A 25556-nucleotide genomic window follows, 5' to 3' on the forward strand; every position below is an offset into this window, starting at 1 on the left:
GCAAAAACAAAAGAGATAATTCAACATGTGATAAGTCAGGGAACAACAAAAAAACAAAGACCATAGAAATCATTACTGGAATACACATCTGCATGTAAAGTAACTGACAATTGTATTTCACGTAACCGTGTTAATCTCTCTTAACCTAATGAGAAGATGTGTTGAAAACATGCCTTACTTATAATTTGCTAAAGGATTTATAACCCAGTCATTAGGGTGGATTTTCAACACTGCAGGGCCTCTGCAGTTAGTGCCAATTAGGAGATTGTTCAGACACTAAACACTCTTTTCTGTAAGGAAGCACATACAGCTTGAAATAAATTGGCTGAGATTAAACACAGAGCTCCATTGTATAAGAAATGTGTCAAGACGACACATTAATAGTGAAAAATTCTCAAACATATCTGCATTTTGTTGGACTGCTTCATCCTAAATCAGACAAAACGACACTAGGGCTTTTGGGGCTGGGATTCTGGGCCCTGCTTTAATCCAGTGTTGCTCATAATACCATACATTTTTAATAAGCAGAGCCTCAGTGTGCATTCATCTATCTGATAAAACCACAGGCTCTCATGAAAATTAAAAGTTAGCATTCAGAAACATTTTATGAGACAATCAAAGTGCTTCCCTGAGATTGCTGAAGTTTCTAAATATAGCCTCAGGCTTCAAATATCAATCAAACTCCAGACTATAAAGAGGATTACGATGGATCTTTAGTGAATCGACTTCAGGAATAAACATGACACAAGTATTTAATGTATTTTAAAAATTGGTACAAGTGTGCCACCAAGTGGACACCATTGTTATGTGCAATAATGTAATTAACTCGACGTCATAAAGCTCAACTTGCCATTCTCGGGCTAAATTACAATGAAAACATGATCTTCCTAATTGAAACGAACAAGTTGTGCCAAATCTTTGGTGCTGAGTTCGTTTATTCACATTTTTTTCAAGCTGTGGCGCGAGCTAGCAAAACTCAACAGGTGCGCTTCATCAGTTAATTAACACGTGCTACATAAACAGTTGTGCGCGAGCTAGCGAACTGGGATAACGTTCCCTGGCCTACTCGATAAAGCATTTCATATTGCTTTAAATTGTCTAAATTATTGCATATGATAGTTTGAAAAATGACAAATGATATATCCAAACGGAAGGGGAAGAGTTCAAGTGAGAAAAAGGCGAAAAGAAAGGCTAAAAGAAGAGAGACTTACGCCATGTACATCTACAAAGTGTTGAAACAGGTGAGTGTGGGACTTGAGTTGGCAAGTTTCCTCTTGTTTGTAGTTCCTGGCTCTGTTTACGAGTCTCTTCTTGTGTCCTCACAGGTTCATCCAGACACGGGGATTTCGAGCAGAGCCATGAGCATCATGAACTCCTTCGTGAACGACCTGTTTGAAAGGATTGCCACGGAAGCGTCCCGACTGGCTCAGTACACTAAACGCTCCACTATCACCAGCAGAGAGGTGCAAACTGCAGTGAGGCTGCTGCTGCCCGGGGAGCTGGCTAAACACGCTGTGTCTGAAGGCACCAAAGCTGTCACTAAGTACACCAGCTCCAAATGAAGACACTAACACACAGTGTTATTGATGGATTGGATTCAACGTATGGCGTCACAATAAATAATAAAATGCATGGAAATAAATCTCACTTTTCACTTTTCAATCACCTACTTTGGATAAAAACACTTACCTCATTATAGCCACTAGATGGGGTAATTGCACATTTAACAAAACGAGGATGACTCTTTCTTTGTTGAGCAGGTCATGAAATCAGAGACTAAAAGTGATGTAAATGCAAAATTACTACACATACATTTCCTACTGCAGGAAATAAATATAGATGTTTCACTGCTTCTAATCATATAAAAAAATCAAAACAGATGCAGTCATAAATCTATCTAATCTAAGTGAAGACATGGTTGGTTTTTGCCTGTTATCACCTGAACATATTTTTGCCCTGTTTTGGATCAGCCAATCACAGCTTTCGAAAAAAAAAAAAAAAAACAGAATACATGATATCACATCATCCTTGTTATGAGTTTTTAAGCTTTTCAAGTTGCTCTCCACAGGATCCTCAGGATGTCTGTGACCACAGGCACCTTCCAGTGCATTGCTTGAAATCATCAAGGAATATTCCACCTCACAGGTAACACCCCCATCTTCTCTCTATTTCTAACCACTGCACTAAATTCTCACATGTTGAGAATTTTTTATTTGATTAAATTACAATGATTCAAAAGAATGGTTGAAATCACAGTGATGGGGAGACAGATCATTCCAGCTCCCAGCAGGATCTGCACCTGCTAACCCTAAGACATCAGTGCTAACAACTACACTACAAAGAGACTTACCTCTTAGGTTTGCACGCAAATAGGGGCAATTCAAAAGCATTATTTCAGGGAAAGAAAGCCCGATCAGTCTGTCTCCTCACAGGAAGGCCTCTGTTAGAATTTAAACTCAAAACCAGCTTGTAAGAAGGCAGCAGTGCATCCTCATGTTTATTTACTCTCCAGTGCATTATTATTTCCAAAAGTGTTGTCAGCACAATAGTGAGACAAATTTAAAACATTTTTGCTCCACAGGGGTAGGTACTGACCAGTTTTTTAACCTAAACAATATTTGCTAAGAGGCAGCAATGCAAAGTACTACATAAACACGCTATTACGCTGGGTACATTTAAGTTTCAGGCAGCTGTTGCTGCTTATTGCGGTGTCTTGAAACCACTTTGTTAAAAGAATCATTTAATCTCCACAAGGCAAAGCTTTAGCTGACATTTGAGCCCATAACCAGCTTACTGTGAGACAGCAGTCCTGAGCACTGCAGTACTGTTTAGATGAATCAGCTTTGATTTAATCATGGTTATTCAAAAGTATGGTCCAAACTCTGGTGAGAAGATGCCAGATCAGTTTTTCACACATGGAAAGACCAGCTTCTGTAAGGCAGAAACACCAACTCCCAGACAGCTGCGTGGACTCGGGTCGTTTGCTCATTTATTTTCTTTTTACTTTTCAGTGCATCAAGGTCATTCAAAGACAAGGTGAAAACTACCATGAGAACAAGCCAGAGCATGAGCATAAAATATCTACCTCCTACTCTATCCTTGTAAAGTGTTCTTATTTCAACTCAACATCTGTGTGTTCCCAAAGTCTTCTTTGACCTCTACAGCTTTTATTTAAGCCTTGATAAGATTCATTATCTCGTCAGCTTTGAAACGGACATATGGCTATTTATAAACTGACAGAGGAAATGATACAACATGGCGTCATTGTTGTTTATTCTAATCAGGGCTTTAAAAGACAACACTGTCAACTGAATACTACTTGATTACAGGATAATGACACCAGCGTTTGCACCAGTCCAATCTGCATAATATGCAGGACTGATAAAGGTCTCTCTAATTAGGATGGTGTTTACATCAGGCTTTACATACACCTATTAGGCGACCCTTGTCAACATCCTACAAAGCCAGGCTCACTGCGATAATGCACTTGATGTGACTCCCGCCAATGACTGTTATTGTTGAGATACCCATTTTAGTTGTTTCCCAGCATTCTCGGTAATGATAGGAAATCTACGGATGTTATTATGAGGGTGATACAGTCTTTGATGGCAGTGACTTTCTTCCTGATTATCATGGCCATTTAGGTTTTGTATCTTGCACCCTTCCCCATATCCCCTCTCATGCCCATGCCAAGTGGTAGTCATTACCGTCTGCTTTAGGCAGACTGCTATGAACACATTATGGATGGGTGCATTAGTGAGTGATGCAGAGCCCGTGCTTGCTTGCCTTGTTTTCGTGTGAGAGTGCATCATTAGAAAATGTTCCACTTGGCAGGGAAGCGCGTATTAACTGCAACCGCAATGAAATGAGGTTGTGATAGATGGTTAAAGTTATACAGGACTATTAGGTTGAAATATGAACCTCTCAATTGTCATGATGAAACAGGGGGCTATTTGCGTGGTGATCAGTGCATTGAGAGACAATTGGAATCTGCAAAGACCGACACAATACATTATAGGTGGTAGGCTCAGAGCTGAGGGAGTACAGAAAAAGTAATCATGCTTCCACAGAGTAGTTTGGAGCTACTGTTCAATTCAAGGCTCTATAAATTCATTTGGGTACTCCTCCAACACCTTCAGCATTGTGATGAGACCTGGGGGAGATTTGCAAACAGGGCAGCATGTCTAAAACATGTGGTGGACACTGATGAGCCAAACATACAGAAGTAAAGCAGTGCTGAGCAAGTATAAACAGCCTTTAATTGGCATTGCAGACTTATAACAGTTTACTTTAAAGTATCCTTGTGGGGCATCAGAGTCAATGAGATATTCAAAAGCACTGGGTCAAGCTGGGATGTTTCAAATGTTGTAGCCATTAAACATCCCCCTCATTTGTTAAACTTCTGCCATGATCTTACAAGTTATTTTACCACAGGAGTATCAACTTCAGACTCCCTTCCGCCATTGAAGATGGACTGAAATGTGCAAGTTGCAGCTCTTTAAGGAACTGATTTCCACTTTACCTTGCATGATCTGGGCCTTTCAGACAGACAAAGCACAAGAAGTTACAAACAACTCATTACAATATGAAATACCTGAAGGATAGTTGTGTGCTCTGATGTAATTCCAACACTCTCAATAAACTTGGACTTTCTCAGGATACACTAACTCTGTCTTAGACTAACAACAGATCCAATTGCAAACCCATTAGCATTTAATATTACTGTAATTACTGTGTACATTTCATTATGTTCTCAGTATATTAAATGACTGCTCAGTGTGGAGGGAGGGCTATAGTTTAATCTCTTTCTGTATTACTGTGTGCCACAGTACTCAAAACAGCATTAAGAGGCACATAATCAGAGGGAACTAATTGCCTATGATTGCATAAATGAAGTGCCTCTCTCTCATCAGGGTTGTTGCTGATGTCCAGCCTCTGGCCGCCTCGGGAAGGGAAGGCAGTTGACCACAATAGTGAAAAAACCATTGGAGAGACGGCTACTGGTGGGTAATGTGAGGAAACCAAAGATTTAATATGTCCGCAGGGGGCTGTGAGGGCAGGGGGTGTTACTACTGCTGATGTTTTTTTGTCGCCATCAGAGTTGCCTCCGCTTCTGAGAGGGGGGAAAAAAGAAAAAAGAAACACGAATGCCCACCATTTGAGAAATGAATTTATCGAAGTCGCTGTCTTTTTCCCCATTAGTAAGTGTTTAGTTCAGCGTTTTAAATAATTGCGTTACCAGGAATGATATTTAAAATACATTTGGGAGTCAATGAGGCGGGAAAGTGCCTACATGTTTTGCTGATGACACCCGGGCCATTTGGAAGACATCAAAGTAGAGAGGAGGTAGCCCAGATGCATATTATAAACTCATTATGTATATCATTTAAAAGGATGTACTCCAGCCGCAAAAACAATATTCCTAGTCTCTCTCTGGTAATGTGTGTTTTCAAAGTTGAAACTCTTACTCGCCTTCAGTTTAATGTGGCATCTATTACCAAACTGTAACATAAAATAAATGACCTCGATTTCCATAGCAGAACAGTCGTTAAGGTATAGATGAGATGCAGCGATGCTTCTGTGTTTTCAAATGGGAAAGAAGGTAAAACCTCCCAACAAATATTACACACTTCTCCACCTGTGGTGCCAACCTTGTTTTCTACAGAGCTTACAAGCACCTTGATGGACTCCAACACAGAGGTGGATAAACAGACATTAAAATATGTGCCTGTTGATAAACTGTGCATCAAATACAGGACATTTTGACAAGACTTCAATAAAGAGGTCATTATATGTTACTCTAACCTGACATGAAAAAGTCTATCCTGGGTCTAGAGAGCAGAGGGTGAGGATCCATGAGCACTGGAAAGCAGTGGTTCATCAGTCAAAAGAGATGTTTGTCAGAAGCTTAGCGAGTAAGCTTACGAGGCTTAATTATGCACCGTCCCTCCACCATCAGAACACTACACGTGGGGCAGAGTGACACAGCGGTTGCCAGTCATTCAGCCTAATGTTCTAATGCAGGGAGCCATGTGGATACATAAAATCCATTAAGGCTAGAAAAAATACAAGCAGAGGAAGACATTTTGCAAGCACATTCTCACAGGGGCTCTTGAACAGGGCATTCCTGTTTGCTCTGACAAAATCTGACCTTTAAGTTGTCCAAATGATAAGTCAGCTGTTACTTTTTGACTTTTTGTGTGACTTAAGTAGCAGGCACCCTGTTACAAACACTAGAATTTCATCTCATAAACACTTGTGGACTTGTTTCTCCAGAAATGTTGATTGCAAGATGTGAGGGCATGTTAAATCTAAATAGAAAAAAATGATTTTTTATGTGCTAAACTTCAAAATCTTGAAGTAAATTAATTTCCATCAGGAACACCTCCCATTTGCCTCTAATTATAGGAAATAATTCTGTGCTTTTTCAATAAAACATGTCTGCCATGTCAACAGTAGCTTATACTGCAGTGACCAAACACAAGTACCTTGTCATTTGATACTGAGACACACTTCACAGCTGAAAAACTTTGCTGGAGGCAAACAGGGAAGGCTCAGGAGTGTGCATGTGAGGTGTAAAAATAGCATTAGTTGTCACACTGCAGGGAGGGTTTCATACCAAATATCAAAACAACTCTGTGAACAGCCAGCTGCACATAGTGGACGTTAGCCAGAGGGAGTGAGACAACGACACAAACAGAGTGCGAGGCCTTTTAAAACTGAGTCATTCACTCTTTCATATACATTTTACCCAACCACCTCAGAGGTGGGACGTCAAGCATGTCGCGAGGCAGCTTTGTCTTCACACCCACGGCCTTGCGCTCTCTTCAACTTGACGAAGACATGCTGGAAAGACAGAAGTACAAGAAGCAGCTGGCCTCCCATCACTACAATAACTATCTGCTGAAAAAGGAGGCCAGGGACAGGGCACTGCTGAGGCCCAGCACGGCCCAGCCTGCAGCCGTCTGCCAGGATGTGGTCGTCGTAAATGCTCTGTATACAGGAGACCTGGAGGCTATGCAGCGACTGTTTCCTCGAGGATCCACAGCTAACCTCATCATCGAACCACAACAAGGAGGGGATATGCGCTGGGTCGCCACAGGAGAAGGTAGGAGACATCATCTGTCTTCATTAGAGAATCATTTAGAAATTCTGGAGTTCTTACACAGCCTAGTTCACTTATTTTTTCTCTCCTGGAGATGAGCATGTAAGAATATTAATCACTGCTTTATTAAAAGAACAATATGTAGATAGTGCACGTCAATCAGAGGCAGTGTTTCATGACAGTTATGCTATATTTATAGAAGCAGAGCAGGGGGCAGTATTTATGGAAACAATCACATGCCCACCACACAATCAGGCTGGATTCCATTGTGGCTTGACAGAGGAAAAAAAAAAAGCAGCTTGCATTTGTTTTTAAATTTTGCAGCATATTAAGTCAGTTTGTGCTTATTGCGTCCTTTGATCTTCAAAATTCTGAATGAATGTCAATGGGCCTCATTGGGTCATTCCAAAATCATTAATTTAACTGCATGCATATAACGCACTGATTTGCTGAATCAGTGCACAGGTGATATGCAACACTCTGATCATTGGCTCCAATGTAACGACTGTGGAAGTTCATTGGGTCAGCCAAAATATCAAATAACACCCCCCTGAAATAGCCCTGTGTGCACAAACAACCAAGCATAAGCAGCTATTGCTTCAAGAGAAACCACTCTCCTTAAACTTTAAAATTCAATATAGCTGTACAGCAAGCTTCAGTATGGCTTATGTAGCTCCTAAGATTAAGTGGCGCAAAAAGAAAAACTACCGCACCGATGTGATCGCAACAGCCAGTGCCAGTGGTATCGTCCTGCAGTTCTGGAACTCTCTCCTCGTGGGTGATGATCTCACGATGCTCAGCATAGTGGACGACGAGGAGTACTGCCACCTGGTTGATGCCATTTATGACACCAGCAACATAGAGGAATGGAAGAACTTCAGGTTTAACTACAGAGGCTTGAGTAGGTTAACCAGAGCTTTGGTTTGGTTTTATTTGAATCAGGTATTCAACGCATCTACTCCATAATGTACACAAAGTGTTGAGCTGAAACTCGACTTCATTACCTGCAGGACTTTGGTCGCTGAGTTACGAGCAAGAACTGACCACACCACTTCACATCACCGCTGGCCGTGGCTTCACAGACTGCCTCAGACTCCTCCTGCAGCGTGGGGCTAGTGTAGACCTTGCACCTGGAGGCACCACAGCCCTGCATGAGTCCTGTGAAAGCTGCCAACCAGAGTGTACCAAACTGCTGCTGATCCACGGAGCCAATGCCAATGCTGTATCTGAGGATGGCCTCATGCCTCTGCATGTCTGCACCAGCCCTGAATCTCTTGAGTGAGTAAAGCAGAACAACATTGGGGACTGTAAGAAAACTAATACCAAGAGTGGTTTAAGTTGAGTATGATTGATAGTGAAATGGCTTGGCTAATTTGACAGAGAAGGAATAATGATTTTGTAAGAAAAAGCCACTTATAGGACTGCTAGCTGATGCCAGTTGTACCAAAGTTTTTTCCAAATATTTTCTTATCATACTTAGCTAGCTGTCACAAGCTCGGTCTACTGGCCTTAAAGCTCATGTGATTGAATGTAAACAAGCTAATAAACAAACAGTAATTGATAGCGATACCTCTTTACTTCCTGTAAAAGCAAAACAGAGCACCAGCACAGAGGGGGTTTATTTGCCTCTAAGAGTTTGTTGACTTTTGTAGTTTTCCACTGCAGTGACAGGTTTTACTTTGAAGGTTGAGTTTGCAAGATTTTCCAAAAGAAAAAGATTGTCAACTTCTACAGGAGTAATCCTGCTCACTTGTGTTTTACAGGCCTCTGTATGTGTGTGTCAGTGTCTGTATTTGCCCCAACTCTCTCCTCAGCCTGTATGTTGATGTTTTGGTTGTATTGTTGTATGACGTTTCTAGCCGATAAGTAAAACATGGTTACATCAACCAATCACAGCACATCCAGTACGCTAGTGACTTAGCGTGTTGATTAGGGGTCTAAACCTATGAATGTTTTTGGAAAGTGGCCTGAGATAACATTGTGGTTATGATTTAAATGGTTGATTGAATGAGTGGAAGAAGCTATTCTGAGCAGCTACAATAGTGGATGTAGCACGGAAAAAAAAGTGAAACGAAACGCCCAACAGATAAAGCGTTTTACTTAACAAGGGTGGCTCCACTTGACTTGGCTCCACTTTCATTTGCTCTTGGGCACTCAGGATGCAGAGCGATGCAAGTTAGCTTTCTACTGAGCAGGTATGTGTCATATAACCCATTGATTAGCTTGTGCTAACTTGCCAAGTCAGGTGCACAGCTCTAGTGTCTCTCCCACAAGAAACACAATGCTGCGGGTGGTTGCTAGGCTAGTAAATGTGTTCACATAGTCACGGCTGGAGGCTGTGGGTGTGCGCTGCCGCTGGCACTGAGCCAAGGAGGAGGAACCCAGTTTGAATTTGTGTTAAACAAGTAACAAAAATTCCTGCAGACTCTACCTTTAAATAACAGCAGAATGATATTTTTGTCAGAAGACACTACTAACACATGCACAAAATCCAAAAATGGTTTGTATGTCCCATTATATCCACAGGGGGGCAACAATGTTAACACAAACCAAAGGTTGCTCACTGCAGCTTTAGAGGTAGTGAAAAACCCTTAGCAGTTTTTTTGCAGTTTAACTCATCACAAGGAAGACAGTGTGGCTTTAAATCAGTACACTGGGAGCAGCTGGTATCTTCTAGCAGAATGGGTCATGTGCCCCTTGAGGCTATCCCCCATGTGGAATCTAACCTGCAGCCTCTTTCACCACTCTCACTGTCTCCGGCTCGATCTACTGTCCTCTACTCTTTGATCAAAGGCACAAAAAACCTCTAAAAATAATTTTTGGCACATCATATCACAAATCAAACATTTACTAATGTGTGCCATTAGCTAATCTTATCACTGGTACCAAGATGGATACAGTGGCAGGTTCCGTGGTATTGAACAAGGTTGTACATTTAATGACTACAATTTCTCGAAGATAGTGTCATATTCATAGACTGTACTGAGTCTCAGTCACATCACCGGCTGATTTCTAAAGCTGATTTCAAAGCCCAATAATGGCAGTCTCCTGATAAGAAATTCTTCCTTAATATCATTTTTTGTTGACCCAGCAAGAGACAAAGAGGCACCGTTGAGGCGGACATCAAGCCTTGTGGTGAACAGCTTCAAAGACTGTCAGGCAGTCAGCCGCACCTATAAGTAGGCCTTATAATGCAAAACGTGTAACGTTAATATTTTCATAGAGTTAAATGTGTTATACAACAAATTCAGCCCCCCTGCAAGAGTATATAAATTGTTAAATAGGCTCATAAGTATTTTTGCTTGGGTGTGAATGGAGATAACTTCACTTTTGGTGAGACCCTCAAGTGGACAACCAGTGAACAGTAGTTTTTATCACATCTCCTTTTTTCATTTTGTAGCATTAGGGGTTGTGTCTTCCTCTATTTGCAATTTCTGAGTGTTAAAATCTAAAATTGCAAGATAAATGAAGGGAAAATGTCAGCAGATCTAAGCTCAAAGTCTTGGAAAAATGTAGTCATTTTATTTACTTTGCCAATAAAAGATTTACATCAGCCTATTTAAAACATGGGGGTAGTTGGTAATACATATACAGGATAAGTCGCCACACACCTACACTTCTTGGAAACACTTCTAAGTAAAAATAAAACTACCAGGAAATGCTGATAGACGTTTACATCTGAAAACAACTTGTGTTACATTACAAAACAAGGCTCTATAAATCTGTCTGCAGATGTGCCAAGTACCTCCTCCAGTATGGTGCAGCTATTAATGGTCGCACTATAGATGAAGATGACTCTCCTTTACATGTGGCAGCCAGAAACGGCCTCCCTGATCACGTGGACCTCTACCTGCGTTATGGAGCTTTTGTGGACAGGCAGAACGATGAAGGCCTCACCCCCCTGAATGCAGCTTGTTCACAACCCCAGGAGCTGCAGGCACTTCAACATTACTTCAAGGTGTGTCAGATACTGCTGGGGGCCGGGGCTGACGTCCACACCATGGACCAGGATAAACACCATCCTCTGCACATGGCCTGTAAGAATGCCAACCCTGATATTGTGGATCTGCTGTTGGCTCACGGTGCCTGTGTTAATGACATGGACTACGGGGGCGAAGCTCCCATGCACAATATTCTGAAGGTGGTCTGCTATAAGGTTTCCCATCAGCCTGAGAGGATTGTGCGGGCTTTGCTGAACCATGGTTCCATCCGGGTATGGCCTGGAGCTCTGCCTGTGGTGAGAAATTAAAAGCTACATGTTATTTAAAATGATCAAAAATATTTCTTGCTGTCCTTGTGGATTCAATAACTGCAGAATGGTGTGTAGTTGTAAACTGTTTTTGCAGTAGGAACCAATTATTCATCACAGAGGCTCATTTAGCATAATTAGCAGGCTCTGCTCAAGTAACACCTTGAAAGTCTTGAGACATTTAAACTATTCCTCAGAGTATTCCAGACTTCACAACTTCACAATTCAAATCATTCCCATCTCATGACACAACATGAAGTGTTGCACTCTCTGCGGGGAACAGACTACAACTATCAGTAAACCCACGTGCATGAGACAAAATGCCTGGTTCCTAATTAGGCAAGTGTTAATAGGAGATTAATTAGCACTAATTGCATAATTTCCAGTTAAACCCCTGGAGGGAAGACCAATCTGTTCATTTCACAAGTGTTTAATTACTTTATTTCTTCAGTTCTATGGAGTCGTAGGCTCAGTCTTGAACTTCACTGATGCTTGTATTTGTAGCTTTGCTCTGAGTTGTGGGGTTTCTTTCAGGTTCTGAAGCACTGCTCTATGTCCCCACGCACCATCGAGGTTCTGCTGAACGCTTACAGTTACCTGAAAGTCACAGACACCTGGGTGGAGTCTGTGCCTTCAGAGGCGTTCCAGGCAAGTTTTTGGGACAGTTTTAAAGCATGTTTGTAGGCTTGATGGTTTTATGTTCTTTTGATACATTACAATATTTCACTGTGTTGCATTTTCTCTTGATTCTTTACCTTCTTGATGGTGCATCCATAATGACAAATGCATGTAGATCACTTTTTTTATTATGTAGCACATCAAAAGCTTAGTGGTCCACCTTATAAACTCTTGTATGATTTGAGATATGTTGGGCTGACTTCTTTTAGGATATGTTCGAACAAAACCTCATTTTTTTCTAATTTTTTTGCGCCAATTAATTCTTCTTATATATTTTAACAGACTTGTACAGTTAAGCCTGAATTGTATTACTGCACCTCCAATTTAATCTTATGCTCATCCATTCCTTTTTCCAACAGGAGCACAAAGAATTCTTTGAGTCAATCTTCTCTCTCACGATGACTCCTCGCTCCCTGCAGCACTTGGCACGTTGCAGACTCAGAAACTTCCTGGACGGCCGAGTTTATAAAGTGGTCCCTAAACTGAATCTGCCCACCTTCATCAAGAACTACCTCCTGCTGGACTACAGAGGTTATATCCACTGAGAGCACTTTGTCTTTTAGTCTTTAGAGAGTATGTTGAGGATTGAGCACTGCTTTATGAGGAAGATGAGTGTCTTTTAACAATATGAACATTTAAAAAACATTAAAAAGCAATAACTCTAGTACTATATGGAACAAACTTTCTGATAAAAGCCTTCTTAGGAGGCCAGAGCAGCTGTTTGCTCTCCTTCACTTTAATTCCAGATTATCTTTAAGAAACACGTTTGATGTTGCACCACGAGAGGGCGCTGTAGACCAGAGTAGATGACATATAAAGCAGGTTTGCAATTGAGTATTTTATATCTTACATATTTTACGACTAAATTTTTTTAAACAAAAAATGCACTTAATAGTAAGGAGGCTGAGATGATTTTTTTTAATTCATAAACATATTACCAGTGGTTTCCTGCATATGAGGCTGAGGTTTTGTTGTCAGAAAATGGCAGAAATAAATACTCCCACTAACATGACTGTAATTGCAAGTTTTATATATTAAACAACGTTGATAAAAATGACTAAATGTCTCTTCATGGCCAAGTGGTGTTAATATTTAATTTCTGCAAAGCTGTCTGATATTTACTGTCTCAATCTGTGCTTAGAAGCCTTCTGTCATGGGACAGGGTTGCTCTCACGTTTTTCTGTGCATGGGAAGAAAAATACTCAAAAGTTAAAATAGTTAAAAAATAATATATTCAGTTTTTCTTTTGTAGAATTTAAGTCTGTTTTTTAAAAAGGGAGGTGTCACAAAAAAAATACATCCATTGTACTTTAAATCATGTTAATACGCAATTTAATCTAAAGATTGCATCAAAAAGCGTTTTTTTTTAATCTACTTGGTGAAATATTCATGACAAAATGTGAGAGATGCGCCAAACAAGAGAAATAAAACAAGAAGAATTTGGTAAGTTGCTGCTATAAGTTTCCCAAAAGTCAGTAATAAAGATAAAAGTTAATTCTTAAGGTTTATTATTGTTATGCTTGCATATTATTTTTTCGGACCTATGTTGAAATAATAAATCAAAAGATTTGTGGAAAAATAAGTGAAAGCTTTGGGATTTTTTTTAAACTTTAATTTCAAAAAACTACTTTTGATCAGTTTTACATGATTAAAAACGAAACGTGTCATCATTAAGAATTCTGTTGTATTAACGTAAATTTGATTTGATCGTTGAAAATTGTCTCTAGATGTGCAACCTCAGAAAGTCGTCTTAAAGAGATGGTTTCAGTAGATCAAACAGTGCTGCTGCTGGAGTCACTTGCAATTATAAGAATTAGCCTGGCCTGGTCCTCCACCGCTAATCAGAGCTGCTGGTGATATGTTTATGTCCTCGTGCAATCAGAGGACCGGTTGGAGAGCCCGGGCACCCAGGACTCAATAGGGCTAATCATCATCAGTTCCCATTGCCATTTAAAAGGTGAAATGATCTGCGATTAAACCGGTGCTTAAGGAAAGAGAAAAGTGATTTGTTTCTTTTCTACATGCATTTTGATCAGGGGTGGATTTCACCTTATAACGCATAAAAAAGTGCAGAGTTTAATCTCTAAAAATCCTTTACGCAGAATTATCTTTGCAGATTATCGGTTAGAAGTCTTGGAGTGTGATATTCAGATCTTTTAAATAAATCTCTTGGGTTCAAACCGAGTGAAATCACTTCAATTTGACTTTGGCCACAGTGTCCACACTGCAGTTGACCTCGCATAAACCTCTTTTATCTGAATCTAATTTCGCGCAGAGTATCTCTCTCCAGGGAACAATTGTTGCAGCACTTCTCTTTTTTTCCGTAGCCAAACGCATTGTTTTTATCTGCGGAGAAAGGCCCGGCGAGCGGAGAAACATCTGCCTCTCCTCCCTCCTCACTCTGATGCCCATCGGCCCCAATATTCCAACAAAAGGCGCCGTTGTTTTACCCTGTCCCTTGAATCCAGAGTAATTACTTATCATCAATCAAAATTAATAATAGCTGATTGGGTTGGTGTGGTCAACGATTATAGAAGGGGAAGGGCTGGAGAAGTCTCTCACACCGTTTTGCAGTCAATGGTGAACCTGGCAAAAGAGAAGGGGGGCCTGAGAGGATGGGGGCGACCCGTCTATTTGGTCTCCACTGGGAAACTACCGCCTCTCAAGACGGCCAAAAAGTCAGAGGCTGAATAAGGAAATGAAGCGTAATTTGAGGAAGATGGATGAGCCCCCAGGGAAACACCCCCTTTTCATTCCTCTTGTATTGCAGATGATAACCAAAGCGCTCTCGCCCTCTCTCTCTCTCAGCGCACACACACTCTCTCACACACACAGAGCATGGGAGAGGGGCGGAGGGAGGAGTTGGTAGATAGATAGAGAGAGCGTGTGTTTATGTCTCAGTGTGTGACAAATAAGAGGGAAAGGGTAGCGGCAGGGCTCACAACAAAGCGCAGAGAGAGAGAGAGAGAGAGCAGAGAACCGGAGAAGCAGTCCTCTCACTCCCAGGGATGACAACTCGGCGGAGGATCTACTTTGTCTCCGCTCCGTCTTTGCGCTGAAAGTTTTACGCGTCGCCGAGGGAAAAAGGACACCAGCTTTTTCAAGTTTCCAGCCAAAAAAAAGTGTTTACCTGCAACATGCAGAGACCAGGCGGCCAAGGGACGGCGTTCTCAATCGATTCCCTCATAGGGACCCCTCAGCCCAGACCGGGACACCTGCTCTACACGGGCTACCCCATGTTCATGCCGTACAGACCTCTGGTTATCCCACAAGCTTTATCCCACTCGCCCTTATCGTCTGGGATACCTCCTCTCGCTCCTTTGGCTTCTTTTGCGGGGCGCCTCACGAACACGTTCTGTGCTAGCTTAGGGCAGGGGGTACCCTCCATGGTCGCGCTTACCACCACGATGCCAAGTTTCTCGGATCCTCCGGACAGTTTCTACCCACCACAAGAGCTCCCAGGCCCACGTTTGAGCGCAGCAGATCCTGGAGCGAGGAGGCAGGAGAGTCCGCACTCTGAGGAGCTGCACGGCAGGGACAAGGGCTCCGAGCTGCTCAACTTCTCAGAAACTTTTCAAACTATATCAGGTAAGCTTGGCCTCATTACAAACCGCTTGATAATAATAGAATCTAAACCTCGAAGCTACTGCGTAAAATGTGGGATCTGTGCGTAAAAATGCGTAACGATAAAGATTTTTTTTTTTTTTTGCTCACAGAGACGTACCTGCATTAAAAACTGAGACACCTTAAAGTCTCACAGTTTTTACCTAACTTCAAAATGACAGCAGTAGATTAAATTTATTTTGGTTTGTAATTTTTGGAGGGAGGGTTGCAACCTAATGACTGTTGAACTATACATTCTCTACTTCCTGGTACCTTTTCTTTTTAGAACAAATTTTAAGCCAGTGATTTCAAATAACTCTCATGTAAAATATGATGATAGCGAATGTGAGAGCATACTTTTCTGCATTTTAAGAGAAATATGATGTAATTGTTTTGTGGGAAGAAGGAATTCAACCTGTTCTGGGATGCCTAAAACATCTGGAGTGTTGAAATAAAACGCGAAACACAAAAAAGCAAATTTGCCACAAATATTGGTGATATTTGTTAAACATTTTCATCTGTTTTTAGGAACTTGTTCCATTTTTGTTATCTCTGCTCACCTGCTCAGAGAGAGGCCATGACTGATGTTTTACATGATGAAAAAAATGCGTCGTGCTCGTTTTTTTGCTTGGGCCTTTCAACAAGTGAATCAGTGTGCTTTTTTCTTCACATTTTAGGTGAAACCAAACTGTATAGCTCAGACGACGAGAAGCTGGACCTCAAATCAGCAGACACCGCATGCAGTGACCGGGAGGACAGCTCCGTGGACAGTGAGAACGAAAGTTTCTCGGACGGGAACAACTGTGGTTCCCTGTCCCAGAAGAGCAAACTGAAAACGGGCTCTCAGGAGGCGTTACCCACCGGCAGCTCGGCGGGGAAGAGCCGGAGGAGACGAACAGCTTTTACCAGCGAGCAGCTGCTCGAACTGGAAAAGGAGTTTCACTGTAAAAAGTATCTTTCTCTGACTGAACGCTCGCAGATCGCACACGCGCTGAAACTGAGCGAGGTGCAGGTGAAGATCTGGTTTCAGAACCGCAGGGCCAAGTGGAAACGGATCAAAGCCGGCAACGTGAACAACCGGTCAGGGGAACCAGTGAGAAACCCCAAAATAGTGGTCCCCATCCCTGTGCACGTCAACAGGTTCGCTGTGAGGAGTCAGCACCAACAAATAGAGCAAGGGACCAGGCCGTGAACTCAGAGACACCTGAAATATTCAAAATAAAAGAACACTTACATGTTGAACGCATGAAGCACAAAAAGGAGGAGTCCATTATTTTGTCTGAGAGCAGAGCAGAGGATCATTATTTGGCAATATGCTTTCATTTTTATTTATTCTTCTGTGAATATGTAAATATAAATGGGTAAAATGGTACAAACGGGCACTATGAGATGAGACTGTAAAGATTTTTTTAAGTATTTATATGTAGGACCAAGATGTTCTGTTGTGCATGTCCTCATTTGGTGAAGCTGGAGTTTTGTTTTGTGTTTCGTACAATTTGTTGAGCACATTTGCATGTAAAGACGGTTTGACATTTTATTTGGAGCCTGTAGGATTCACGGTTGACAGCTATTTGTGAGAAAAACGAAAAGATATGAAGGAAATGATGACCAAACAAAGGACAAGTGTAAAGTATATTGACCTAATAAATCGCTTTATACGAAAGTTGGAATCAAGGATGAATCTTCTTTTTTTTCCTAGGAGTAACAATGGTGTTCTTTTCGTGAATTTCTTTGAATTTTTCGTGGAAAAAAAATATGGCCTTTCAAGGAAACTTGAAATGATTTAACATCTTGAGGCTAAATCAGCATTAACTCCAGGTAGGCAGCTTTCTGACGTTATCGAGGACATTTGAGCTAAAATTAGCAGAGACGTTGCTTTCCCCCTAAAGAGGTATTTTTGTGCTGAATTATTCATAAATAATTTTAGAATTTACAGGTTTAACATTAAAATAAGTGAGAATTTATCAATAATATTTCGAGGGTTTCCTTTTTGCTAATTTCAAAGTTCACTCACGTTTTAGCACCTCACGCCCTAGCTTAATTCGCATTTTTGCTAGTTTTCGTTTTTGATGCTAACACGATTTCCACGCCTAAAAAACAGATCCTTAAAGAAAAATGAGTCCTGGGAAAATATTGTCAGTGATGAATTTATCTGTAGGAGGCCATGTTGTCTCAGTTGGACTGATAAATAGTCATTTAAGTGAACACATTGAATGAACTGTGATGAACTTACCTGCCAGTCACTGCTGAGGGGAAAAGCAGCTTTTAAAGACTCGAATATTTTAGTGAAACACTAAAAATTAAGAGTGTTTGAAAACAAATCCTTAATATTAATAATTATATATGACAGTAAATGGGCTTAAAACAAACCAAAACCTAACCTAAATATTCTGTTATTTTCTTCCAGGAATTATTCACGAAGATTGCTTAACATATTTTCTGATATATGACATCTGGGGATTATTTTTGAAACGTGCACTTTATTTTTTTGACGAAATGAACAGGCAGCATATGGCTTCGTTTTGAATTAAAGCCTATTGGCATAAACACAAAATACTCTCTTATCATTTAATAAATCTTTTCTCCCTTAGTACAGAAAAATACACTGCAGTTTTTGAAAATTCAGCCTTGAAATCTTACATTTCAGAGAGCAAAAGTATTTACAGAATGTGAATCCACAATAATGTCTGACCACATCACTCACTCTCCAAGTACAGGAAAAGGCTTAAACAGACCTTTGTGCTTTTATATAAACTTTCATATATGCATGCTTCTGTCAGGGTTTGGTTTCTCTGAGCTGTTTCCAGAAAAGGCTCATGTTGGAATAATTTCAGCTGGGCTCAGATGGGAGAAAGTGATTAGTTTTTCCAAAATAGACTCAAGCCTGCAGCTATGTTAAACCTAGTGCAGCAGCAGCACCTGTTGAACCACCGTGATAGGGCAGGGTTATTCAAGTATTTCATTAGTATAAATATTTTATTAAATTAACCAGCTCCATTTCTCATTACACATTTAGCCAAAATATGGTGTTTTTCTATTCTTGAAAATCTGATCCTTTTTTCCCTTCTCATGGACACAAACACTGAAAACAATTCTACTGTTTGACCTCATGGTGTTAACAGACTTGTGATGACCTGGGCACATCATTAGTTGTAAACTTTATTCCACCGTCCACCTCATACATCAAGACTGTGACACTTGGATGGGGATTGAAGGGGTGGTGATGATGGTGTGAGGGAGCAGTCAGTGGAAGCTTTTTTTCATTATTGTTATCTAACAGCTGACAAATACAGACGGTCAATTCCACGACACTGTGCCAGAGTGCAAACGGCTATTTCAGTGTTTATGAGCAGCTCGGCGGAGGTGACAAGGAGCCATGACACAGCTCAGACTCAGGTCATGTTTGTTGTTGGATGTTATTGTGGAGATATAGTGCTTTTGGCTACTTTTTCAACTTAAAAACAATTCTCTCACTGTTGCAAGATTAATGTTGGAAATGTTAATTCTGAAAGGATTTGCTCATCCAGAAAATTACAAACTGTCTGTACTCCTTATTGGCTGTGACAGATTTGACCTTTTGATACACTCACAAGCATTAATCAGTCTTTAGATGATATTTTATAAACTCTCTGATTATCACTGTCTTTACCTTGCCAATAACTTTGGATGGATGGAATTAAGTTGATTTATAAAAACATGTATGAGTTAAAATATCAGTATTCTTTCCTGAACAACTGAATGACTCATCTACTAAAATCACAAATTAAAATAGCAAAGTTTTTCATCAGGAAATATGTGTAACCATTGTGTGATTTGCCACCTAAAGAGAGACAGAGAGAAAGAAGAGGAAGAGGAAAAAGCTGGACTTCATCACTGGCTGTTTCTGTGAGTGCAGGCTGCTCAGCGCTGACTGCAGGCCTGACTTCCTGGGAAGGTCTGGACGGCGGCGGCTACAGTGATGTATGGGCAGATGCATCAAATCGCACAAGATAAACAAGCGATGAGTTTCATCAGGGCCATCATAGCTTTAATTTGGCTGCCTAATGAGTCAGATCTAGTGGCGGAGATAAGAGTTGTCAGAGGCCCGGCTCTAATGAATTTCTTGCCACTTGTAATCAAGGTTGCCTGTCTGAGGGGGGATGATTAATGGAACCCTGGAGGATTCCCTCGGCCCTCAGCCTTCATTACAGCTAATGCATTCTCAGGCAAATTAACAGAGAAATGCAGGCGAAAGCCAACGGGGAAGAGGAAAGAGAGTGGAAGAAGAAGGGGAGAATGGGAGAGAGGGATGGGAAGGGAGCATTTATGTAACACAAAAGGAGGGTGAGGAGGATGAAAAGGTGGGGATGAAGCAGCCAGATGAGAGGGAAAGAGGCAGGGATGAGCTGAGGAGGTCTGATTAGTGAGGGTTCAAGGATATGGAGATGAAAGAGTGCAGACAGGAGTTTGGGTCAGTCAGAGAGGGCAACATGGTTGCACTGGTCAGACATGATGGAGCTGAAATTGATAAATGGATGTTCAGGTCTACAGGGAGAGATGGTCGGATGGAGGGAGCAGAGTGAATGTAATTACTGCTTAAAGAGGTTAAAAGGGTGAAGGGAGGAGGAAAAGAAACATGAAGCAACTGTAACCCGTCCAAATCAAGACACAAGCATGTCAGACACGCCACCTTAGAGCAACATTTATGTAAGCACCCCACACGTCTGTTAAAGTGGCCTGCAGCAGCTCCTGCATGTTATGGAAATATGCTTTTAATGTTTGCAAATATGGTCTCGTCAGGTCTTTGTGTAGCCATCCATCAGCCTCAGACCCACCTCTGCAATCTTGGAGGCAATTTGTCTGAGAGGAGGTGGGCGGCAGAAAGCCCTCCTCACTGTTTAGCAGGCCCTGATGAAAAGTCAAAACACAGGGTAGTGTGAGCGAGCGCTCCCAAATCACCACAACAAACACAAGTGGCCGGGGGCTGGCAAAGCATGGTCATGGTCAAAAATTACAGCACTTCATTTTTTTTTTATTTTTGTTATGGGGTGCTACAGCCATGCGCCACTATAATCAATATCTTTTTTAAAAATCAATGGATCACAGTGAGGAGTTTTATGCAGAAAAAGTTGCTTTTTTATGCCTCTAAATTTGTGTCACAGCCATTAAAGCACGTTTTGTTGTCTTTTGTCTTCTTGTTTTGGGTTATGTCTACTTGATCAAATTAGTTTACTTTCTCTAATAGTAGAAAATGAACTTTAAAAAAAGTAACACCACCGCTTACTCTGAAAAAATCTCAAGGGAAAGCAGACACTATCTGAAGCTGGATGTGAACAGCAGTCATACATTCATTGGGTACAAAGCTCCAGAAACTTTGCTGGAGGAGACCAAAACAGAGGTAAAAGTAGGGTAAATTTAAATCCAAAATCTTTTTACAGATTCTGCATAAAGATGCTGAATCTGTCGACACTTGAGTGGATTTTAATGTTGGTATAAGTGTTTTGGTTCCTATTTATAGTCCAAAGAGTATCATTGACCAAAGTAAAACACTGCAGGAGGAACCAAGCAGATTCCATTGTAATGCAATCCTGTTGTCATCTAATAATACATAACTTTTAATTCATGAATTAAAACTATCTGCTTCTAAAATAACCTAAATTCTGATTTAAATTTCTTGTCCACTAATCACATTTTTTACATCAGAAACTCTAAGAAGTTGGCTGCTACTTTAAGAGATGACAGCTTGGGTCCAAGATAAAGAGCATATCTGCAGCAGAGATGTGTCAAAGGTCATCTGACTGTTTTTCTGTGATTTGCAAGTAAGCAAAACCACTTTTTTTTTTTTTCTTTTTTTTTTACTTCTGTTGTAACCCTGTGATCAGCAAAGACAAAATCCAGAAAAGTCTGAATCATTAAAGTTACTGAGACCACAGCTTGGGTCTGTTGCTATAAAGTTATTACTAATCTTTAATGGAGCTTTTGTTTTTATTTTTTCCACAAGAAGAGATGCAAAGAAATAAAAAAGCAACCTCTCTAAGTGTAGTCAAATTACTTTTAAAACACAAATGTGCTTTCTTCAGTCTGTGGATGTACTCGTAAACTGTTATCAAACAACTAATCATCGCATCGGACTGATCTAAACATTTCTAAGCCTTGGTTGGTGCAGGGGGGTGTAACACCACGTGACATAACATCAAATGAGTTTTCAGGGCTTTTAAGTGTAACTCAGTGCATTGTGGCTCCATGTCAAGCCAGCACCTAGGAAGGAAGAGGAAACACAGGAGATAAACCAGGCGATAAAGCCCAAACAATACCGACCAACTGAGAGAGGAAGGGGATGGAGATATGCTGAGACAAGATTAGCAGGAAATAAGAAGTGGATTAGTGAGGGCTTGACTCTTCTGAACACTGAAACCTTTCACTTTTCCCCACTGTGTTGTGCTGCCTGACACTAAGCCTGGGTCTTTATCTTAATCCTCTTTCAGCAACTGTTTAAAGGGGGGGTCCTACAGACAGGAAGTAGAGAGGTTGCTTCACTTACCTCTTGACAGGCTTGGTTGAGTTGTCTTTGGATTAACACCAGTGAGTGTATTCCAGTGATGATGAATTTCTCCATAATGTTGGATGAATGAACATGAAAAAAGGGAAAAATGTGATGGTAGCACTTGTTGCAGAGATAGCGAAGCTTTTAATTTGAAAGGTAGTCTCACTTTTGTCACGAGGCATCAGCAGAAGCAGAAGGAGCGAGATGGACGATGAGAAAACAACACGTGGACAAGACAAATGTGTTGGTTTCCCTAAATGCAGGGAAAGGCTACGTCGTTTTATTTGAGTGTTTATTAATAGGTCAACAGTCAGCCAAGCATCCAAGCCTACAACAAGTTACTCTTTAGCTTTTGCTTTGTTTCACGTTCTGAACGTAAAAGGAATTACAATAGGAAAAATAACTGAACATAAAAACATAAAACAAAAAGATATTTACATACTGCATTATAAATATGTCAAATGTACATCATTATACACAAGTACCAAAGATGGCCGGTTAGTGTGGAGACCAAACTCAGAGTACCTTAAAAAATATGCCTGAAGAAAAACAAAAACAACAGATCAAAATATGGTTCATGGGGTCAAAAGGACTGTTGACCTAAAACCAGTTTAGTTTGTTTCTCTAGAAGGAGCTTGTCTTCGATAAAACCAATAAGCTAATATGTACACTTCATGTTGTGTTAAGGGAAAAAATCAGGCAGGTTTTTAGAGGTTTTTCAGCATCTACAGTATGCAAATAAGGGTTTTGGTAAGCCCTATAGACATTAAACTCCCCTCAGTGATCCTCACGGACACTGAAACGTTGGTCAAGTAGAAGTCAGAAATAAGGCCAGTACCACTGTACAGTACAAGTAAACATGAAGCTATCGTGGATGAATGTATGGCAGGTTTTGGGATGTCTGAAAAGGATACTTCTGATGTCTCAGGAGGGTAATTTATTCACTTTCTTCTACAGAGTAAGAAGAGAAGAAAGACACTACTCTCTCAAGAGGCAGTTAGCTTAATTTTGCTCTGCTAGCATTATGTTGACAACAGATGATACAGTTAGCCTGGCTCACCAAGTATAAGAACACACTCCATGCTTAAAACTTTACATCTTGTTGACTAAATCTGAAGAAAAATGACATTTTAAAAACGACAGTTTGAGTATTTAAAAGGAAGTTACATGAAAAACGTTTTGCTAAACACCAGCTAGGCTAGGCTAAGCCAGTAACCTGTTGTCTTTAACAAAGAAAGGTTTCAGTGAAGAAAGTGGATAAATTTCCTTCCAGAAACAACTGTTCCCTTGTCTCCTGGTTTTACAAACATCCTTTTTTAACCACAAGTTCAACCACAACGAGCTTTGAAAACAGAAATACTGTAAAGAAAAGAACAGAATACGGTACCAAGTTAGAAAACTTGTTCTGTAAACAAACATCCTGCCTTTGTAAACCCATAAAATCAAGACCTTTAAAAGCTTAATAATGGCAGTTGAATGAAGGGAAAATACACCGTAGACATTGTGCCAACTCCACCTGAATTAAAGTCTTGCTAAATTCCTATTTAATTTACAAATGCATTGGCTTATCATGTCTGTGGAATACTGTACATTTGTATTAAAGCAAAGAGCGTTCAACTAAATACACTTCCCTCTATAACCCTCCTTGCTCATTTTTATCTCTAGGTGTTGCATTTTTCTTCAGTCGCTTGTTAACTCCCTGCATTTAGGCTGACAGGTTCTCAGGACAGGCGAGGGCACGTAGGTTTAAGGAAAAGGTTGTTTTTTTTTTACCCTAACTATCTGAGTTAAGTCCATACTTTTCTTATAAGGGTTAAGGTGAAGGAACAAAGACTACTTTTTACAGAGGTCTGTACATTAAAACACAGTTATGTCCCTAAATGTTCACTCCAGGTGTCTTCTCTCCGATGTTTATCATCACAAATGCCCAGTTTCTCTCTGCTGCACACAGTCGCAGACGAAGACTGAAGCGAACACGTATAGTACGTTTATGTATGGATGCACACACACACACACAGCACTGTATATGTAATTCACAGCAACAAAAAGAGAAATGCTCTCAGGAGTACCGTTCGTAAAAACTATTCCAGTAGGGTTTACGGTTTGAAACTGTGTGAATGTACATCAAACAATTATTAAGACGATCTGACAATCAAAAAATTACCTCAACAAAGACCCCATAATGGTGCAGTTCCACAGTTTCAATCAAACCTCTGAGTTTGAATGAATTCTGATTGAAGAGGCACTATTACAAAGCTCTGTGGCTTGATGGTCATAAAACATTAGGCCCCTTAATTCCTTTATAGTCATGGGCACTTTTGCTGGAGGATCCCGATAAGGGTGCCGAAGGAAATGACTCACTTTCACCAGACAGGAATTCAGCAATCATCTCCCTTCTGATGATTCGAACCCATTTTCCCATGAATTAAGTGTCTAAATCATTTGGACTCTTCAAGTATAATTGCTTTGCCTTTGTATACGGATAGTATATCAAGAGTTTGATGGCTGTGTTGAAGACATGCATCATTACTAAAGCTGTAACAGCCACTGAGATCATGGAAGATTTAGTTTTGTTCCCACATCATTGTTTTGTCACTTGTGAAACTATTTCTCACAGTTTTTATGTTTTTATGATCCGACTCAGAAATTTAAAAGAAGTTTTTCATTCATGCTCATTACAGACTCGGTTTATGTCGCAGATGAGGAAGACATAGAAAAAGGGAAATGTTCAAGCATTAAGGAAATGCTTTTCGTGGAGTAGGTATGAATGCCAAAGTGAGTCATTTGTTTGGTTGACGCTTAAAAAACAAAAGCTTAAAGCTGATCATGATCATTTCAGACCAAGACTGAATGAATTCAATACACGAGACATAAAAAATAATATAAAACAAACAATGTACAATGTCCGAACCACAAACGCCTAAAGAGGCGTATAGAAATATAAACAATGAGTCCATCACTGCTGACATCTCTACATTGGTACTGAATCTGGGTTACACAGTGTGAAACAGAGAAGTACTGGGAGCACACAGGAGAGGTTCAGGAGAGGGATTTATTTCTCTGTCTTCTGGTCCTACATGATGCTGATGCTGCGGTTGAGCTCGCACTGGGCGTTGTTGTTATTGATGTTGGGGTTGGGGTTGCGGCGGCTCATGTTGGGTGTTGGCACGGATGTCAGACTGCTTGAATCGCTGGGACAACCGTGCTGAATCAGGATGTCGGCGCACTCCTGACTGCCAGCTCGCCGAGCGTAGGACAGTGGAGTCTGACCGCGAGCATCTCGGCTCTTTACGTCTACGCCGTACTGTGAAGGAAAAGTAAAAGAAGTTGAGATGCAGAAACAGTTATTTATAACCCTTTTTATTTTGCCACTTTGTTTTTTTCTTTCCTCTCTTCAC

General features: G+C 40.7%; 4 protein-coding genes across 6 annotated transcripts in view; 3 read left to right on the forward strand and 1 right to left on the reverse strand.

Annotated features, from left to right (window-relative positions):
• Nucleotides 1-1121: 1121 nt before the first annotated feature.
• h2bk1 (H2B.K variant histone 1) lies at nucleotides 1122-1652 on the forward strand. The gene is made up of 2 exons (XM_074687759.1): nucleotides 1122-1241; nucleotides 1326-1652. The coding sequence occupies exons 1-2, from the start codon at nucleotides 1128-1130 to the stop codon at nucleotides 1560-1562; spliced, it is 351 nt and encodes a 116-aa protein (XP_074543860.1). The 5' UTR covers nucleotides 1122-1127; the 3' UTR covers nucleotides 1563-1652.
• Nucleotides 1653-1770: 118 nt separating this feature from the next.
• asb10 (ankyrin repeat and SOCS box containing 10) lies at nucleotides 1771-13306 on the forward strand. Of its 2 annotated transcripts, XM_074687757.1 has the most exons (8): nucleotides 1771-1787; nucleotides 2069-2145; nucleotides 4914-5003; nucleotides 6765-7108; nucleotides 8116-8383; nucleotides 10838-11342; nucleotides 11889-12002; nucleotides 12392-13306. In XM_074687757.1, the coding sequence occupies exons 4-8, from the start codon at nucleotides 6781-6783 to the stop codon at nucleotides 12575-12577; spliced, it is 1401 nt and encodes a 466-aa protein (XP_074543858.1). In that variant the 5' UTR covers nucleotides 1771-1787; nucleotides 2069-2145; nucleotides 4914-5003; nucleotides 6765-6780; the 3' UTR covers nucleotides 12578-13306. The 2 variants fall into 2 exon arrangements, with proteins under 2 accessions (XP_074543858.1, XP_074543859.1); XM_074687758.1 differs by lacking the exons at nucleotides 1771-1787; nucleotides 2069-2145; nucleotides 4914-5003; nucleotides 6765-7108 and adding an exon at nucleotides 7463-8006.
• Nucleotides 13307-14951: 1645 nt separating this feature from the next.
• Nucleotides 14952-17250, forward strand: gbx1 (gastrulation brain homeobox 1). The gene is made up of 2 exons (XM_074689132.1): nucleotides 14952-15620; nucleotides 16313-17250. Exons 1-2 carry the CDS (start codon nucleotides 15170-15172, stop codon nucleotides 16825-16827), a joined length of 966 nt encoding a protein of 321 aa, XP_074545233.1. The 5' UTR covers nucleotides 14952-15169; the 3' UTR covers nucleotides 16828-17250.
• A 5151-nt stretch (nucleotides 17251-22401) lies between these two features.
• The window catches only part of agap3 (ArfGAP with GTPase domain, ankyrin repeat and PH domain 3), a 129913-nt gene continuing 126758 nt past the window's right edge, over nucleotides 22402-25556 (reverse strand). Inside the window, exon 18 of one of the 2 annotated variants that reach the window (XM_074689551.1) lies at nucleotides 22402-25462. In XM_074689551.1, coding sequence (XP_074545652.1) covers nucleotides 25232-25462 — 231 coding nt within the window. In that variant the 3' untranslated portion in view covers nucleotides 22402-25231. The remainder of the gene's footprint in view (nucleotides 25463-25556) is intronic. The other variant, XM_074689552.1, reaches the window with a different exon arrangement.

This window comes from Halichoeres trimaculatus, unplaced genomic scaffold (genome assembly GCF_033239565.1).
Source record: "Halichoeres trimaculatus isolate MK-OKI-2021-1 unplaced genomic scaffold, fHalTri1.1 fHalTri1_scaffold_15, whole genome shotgun sequence".
Classification (NCBI taxonomy): domain Eukaryota; kingdom Metazoa; phylum Chordata; class Actinopteri; order Labriformes; family Labridae; genus Halichoeres; species Halichoeres trimaculatus.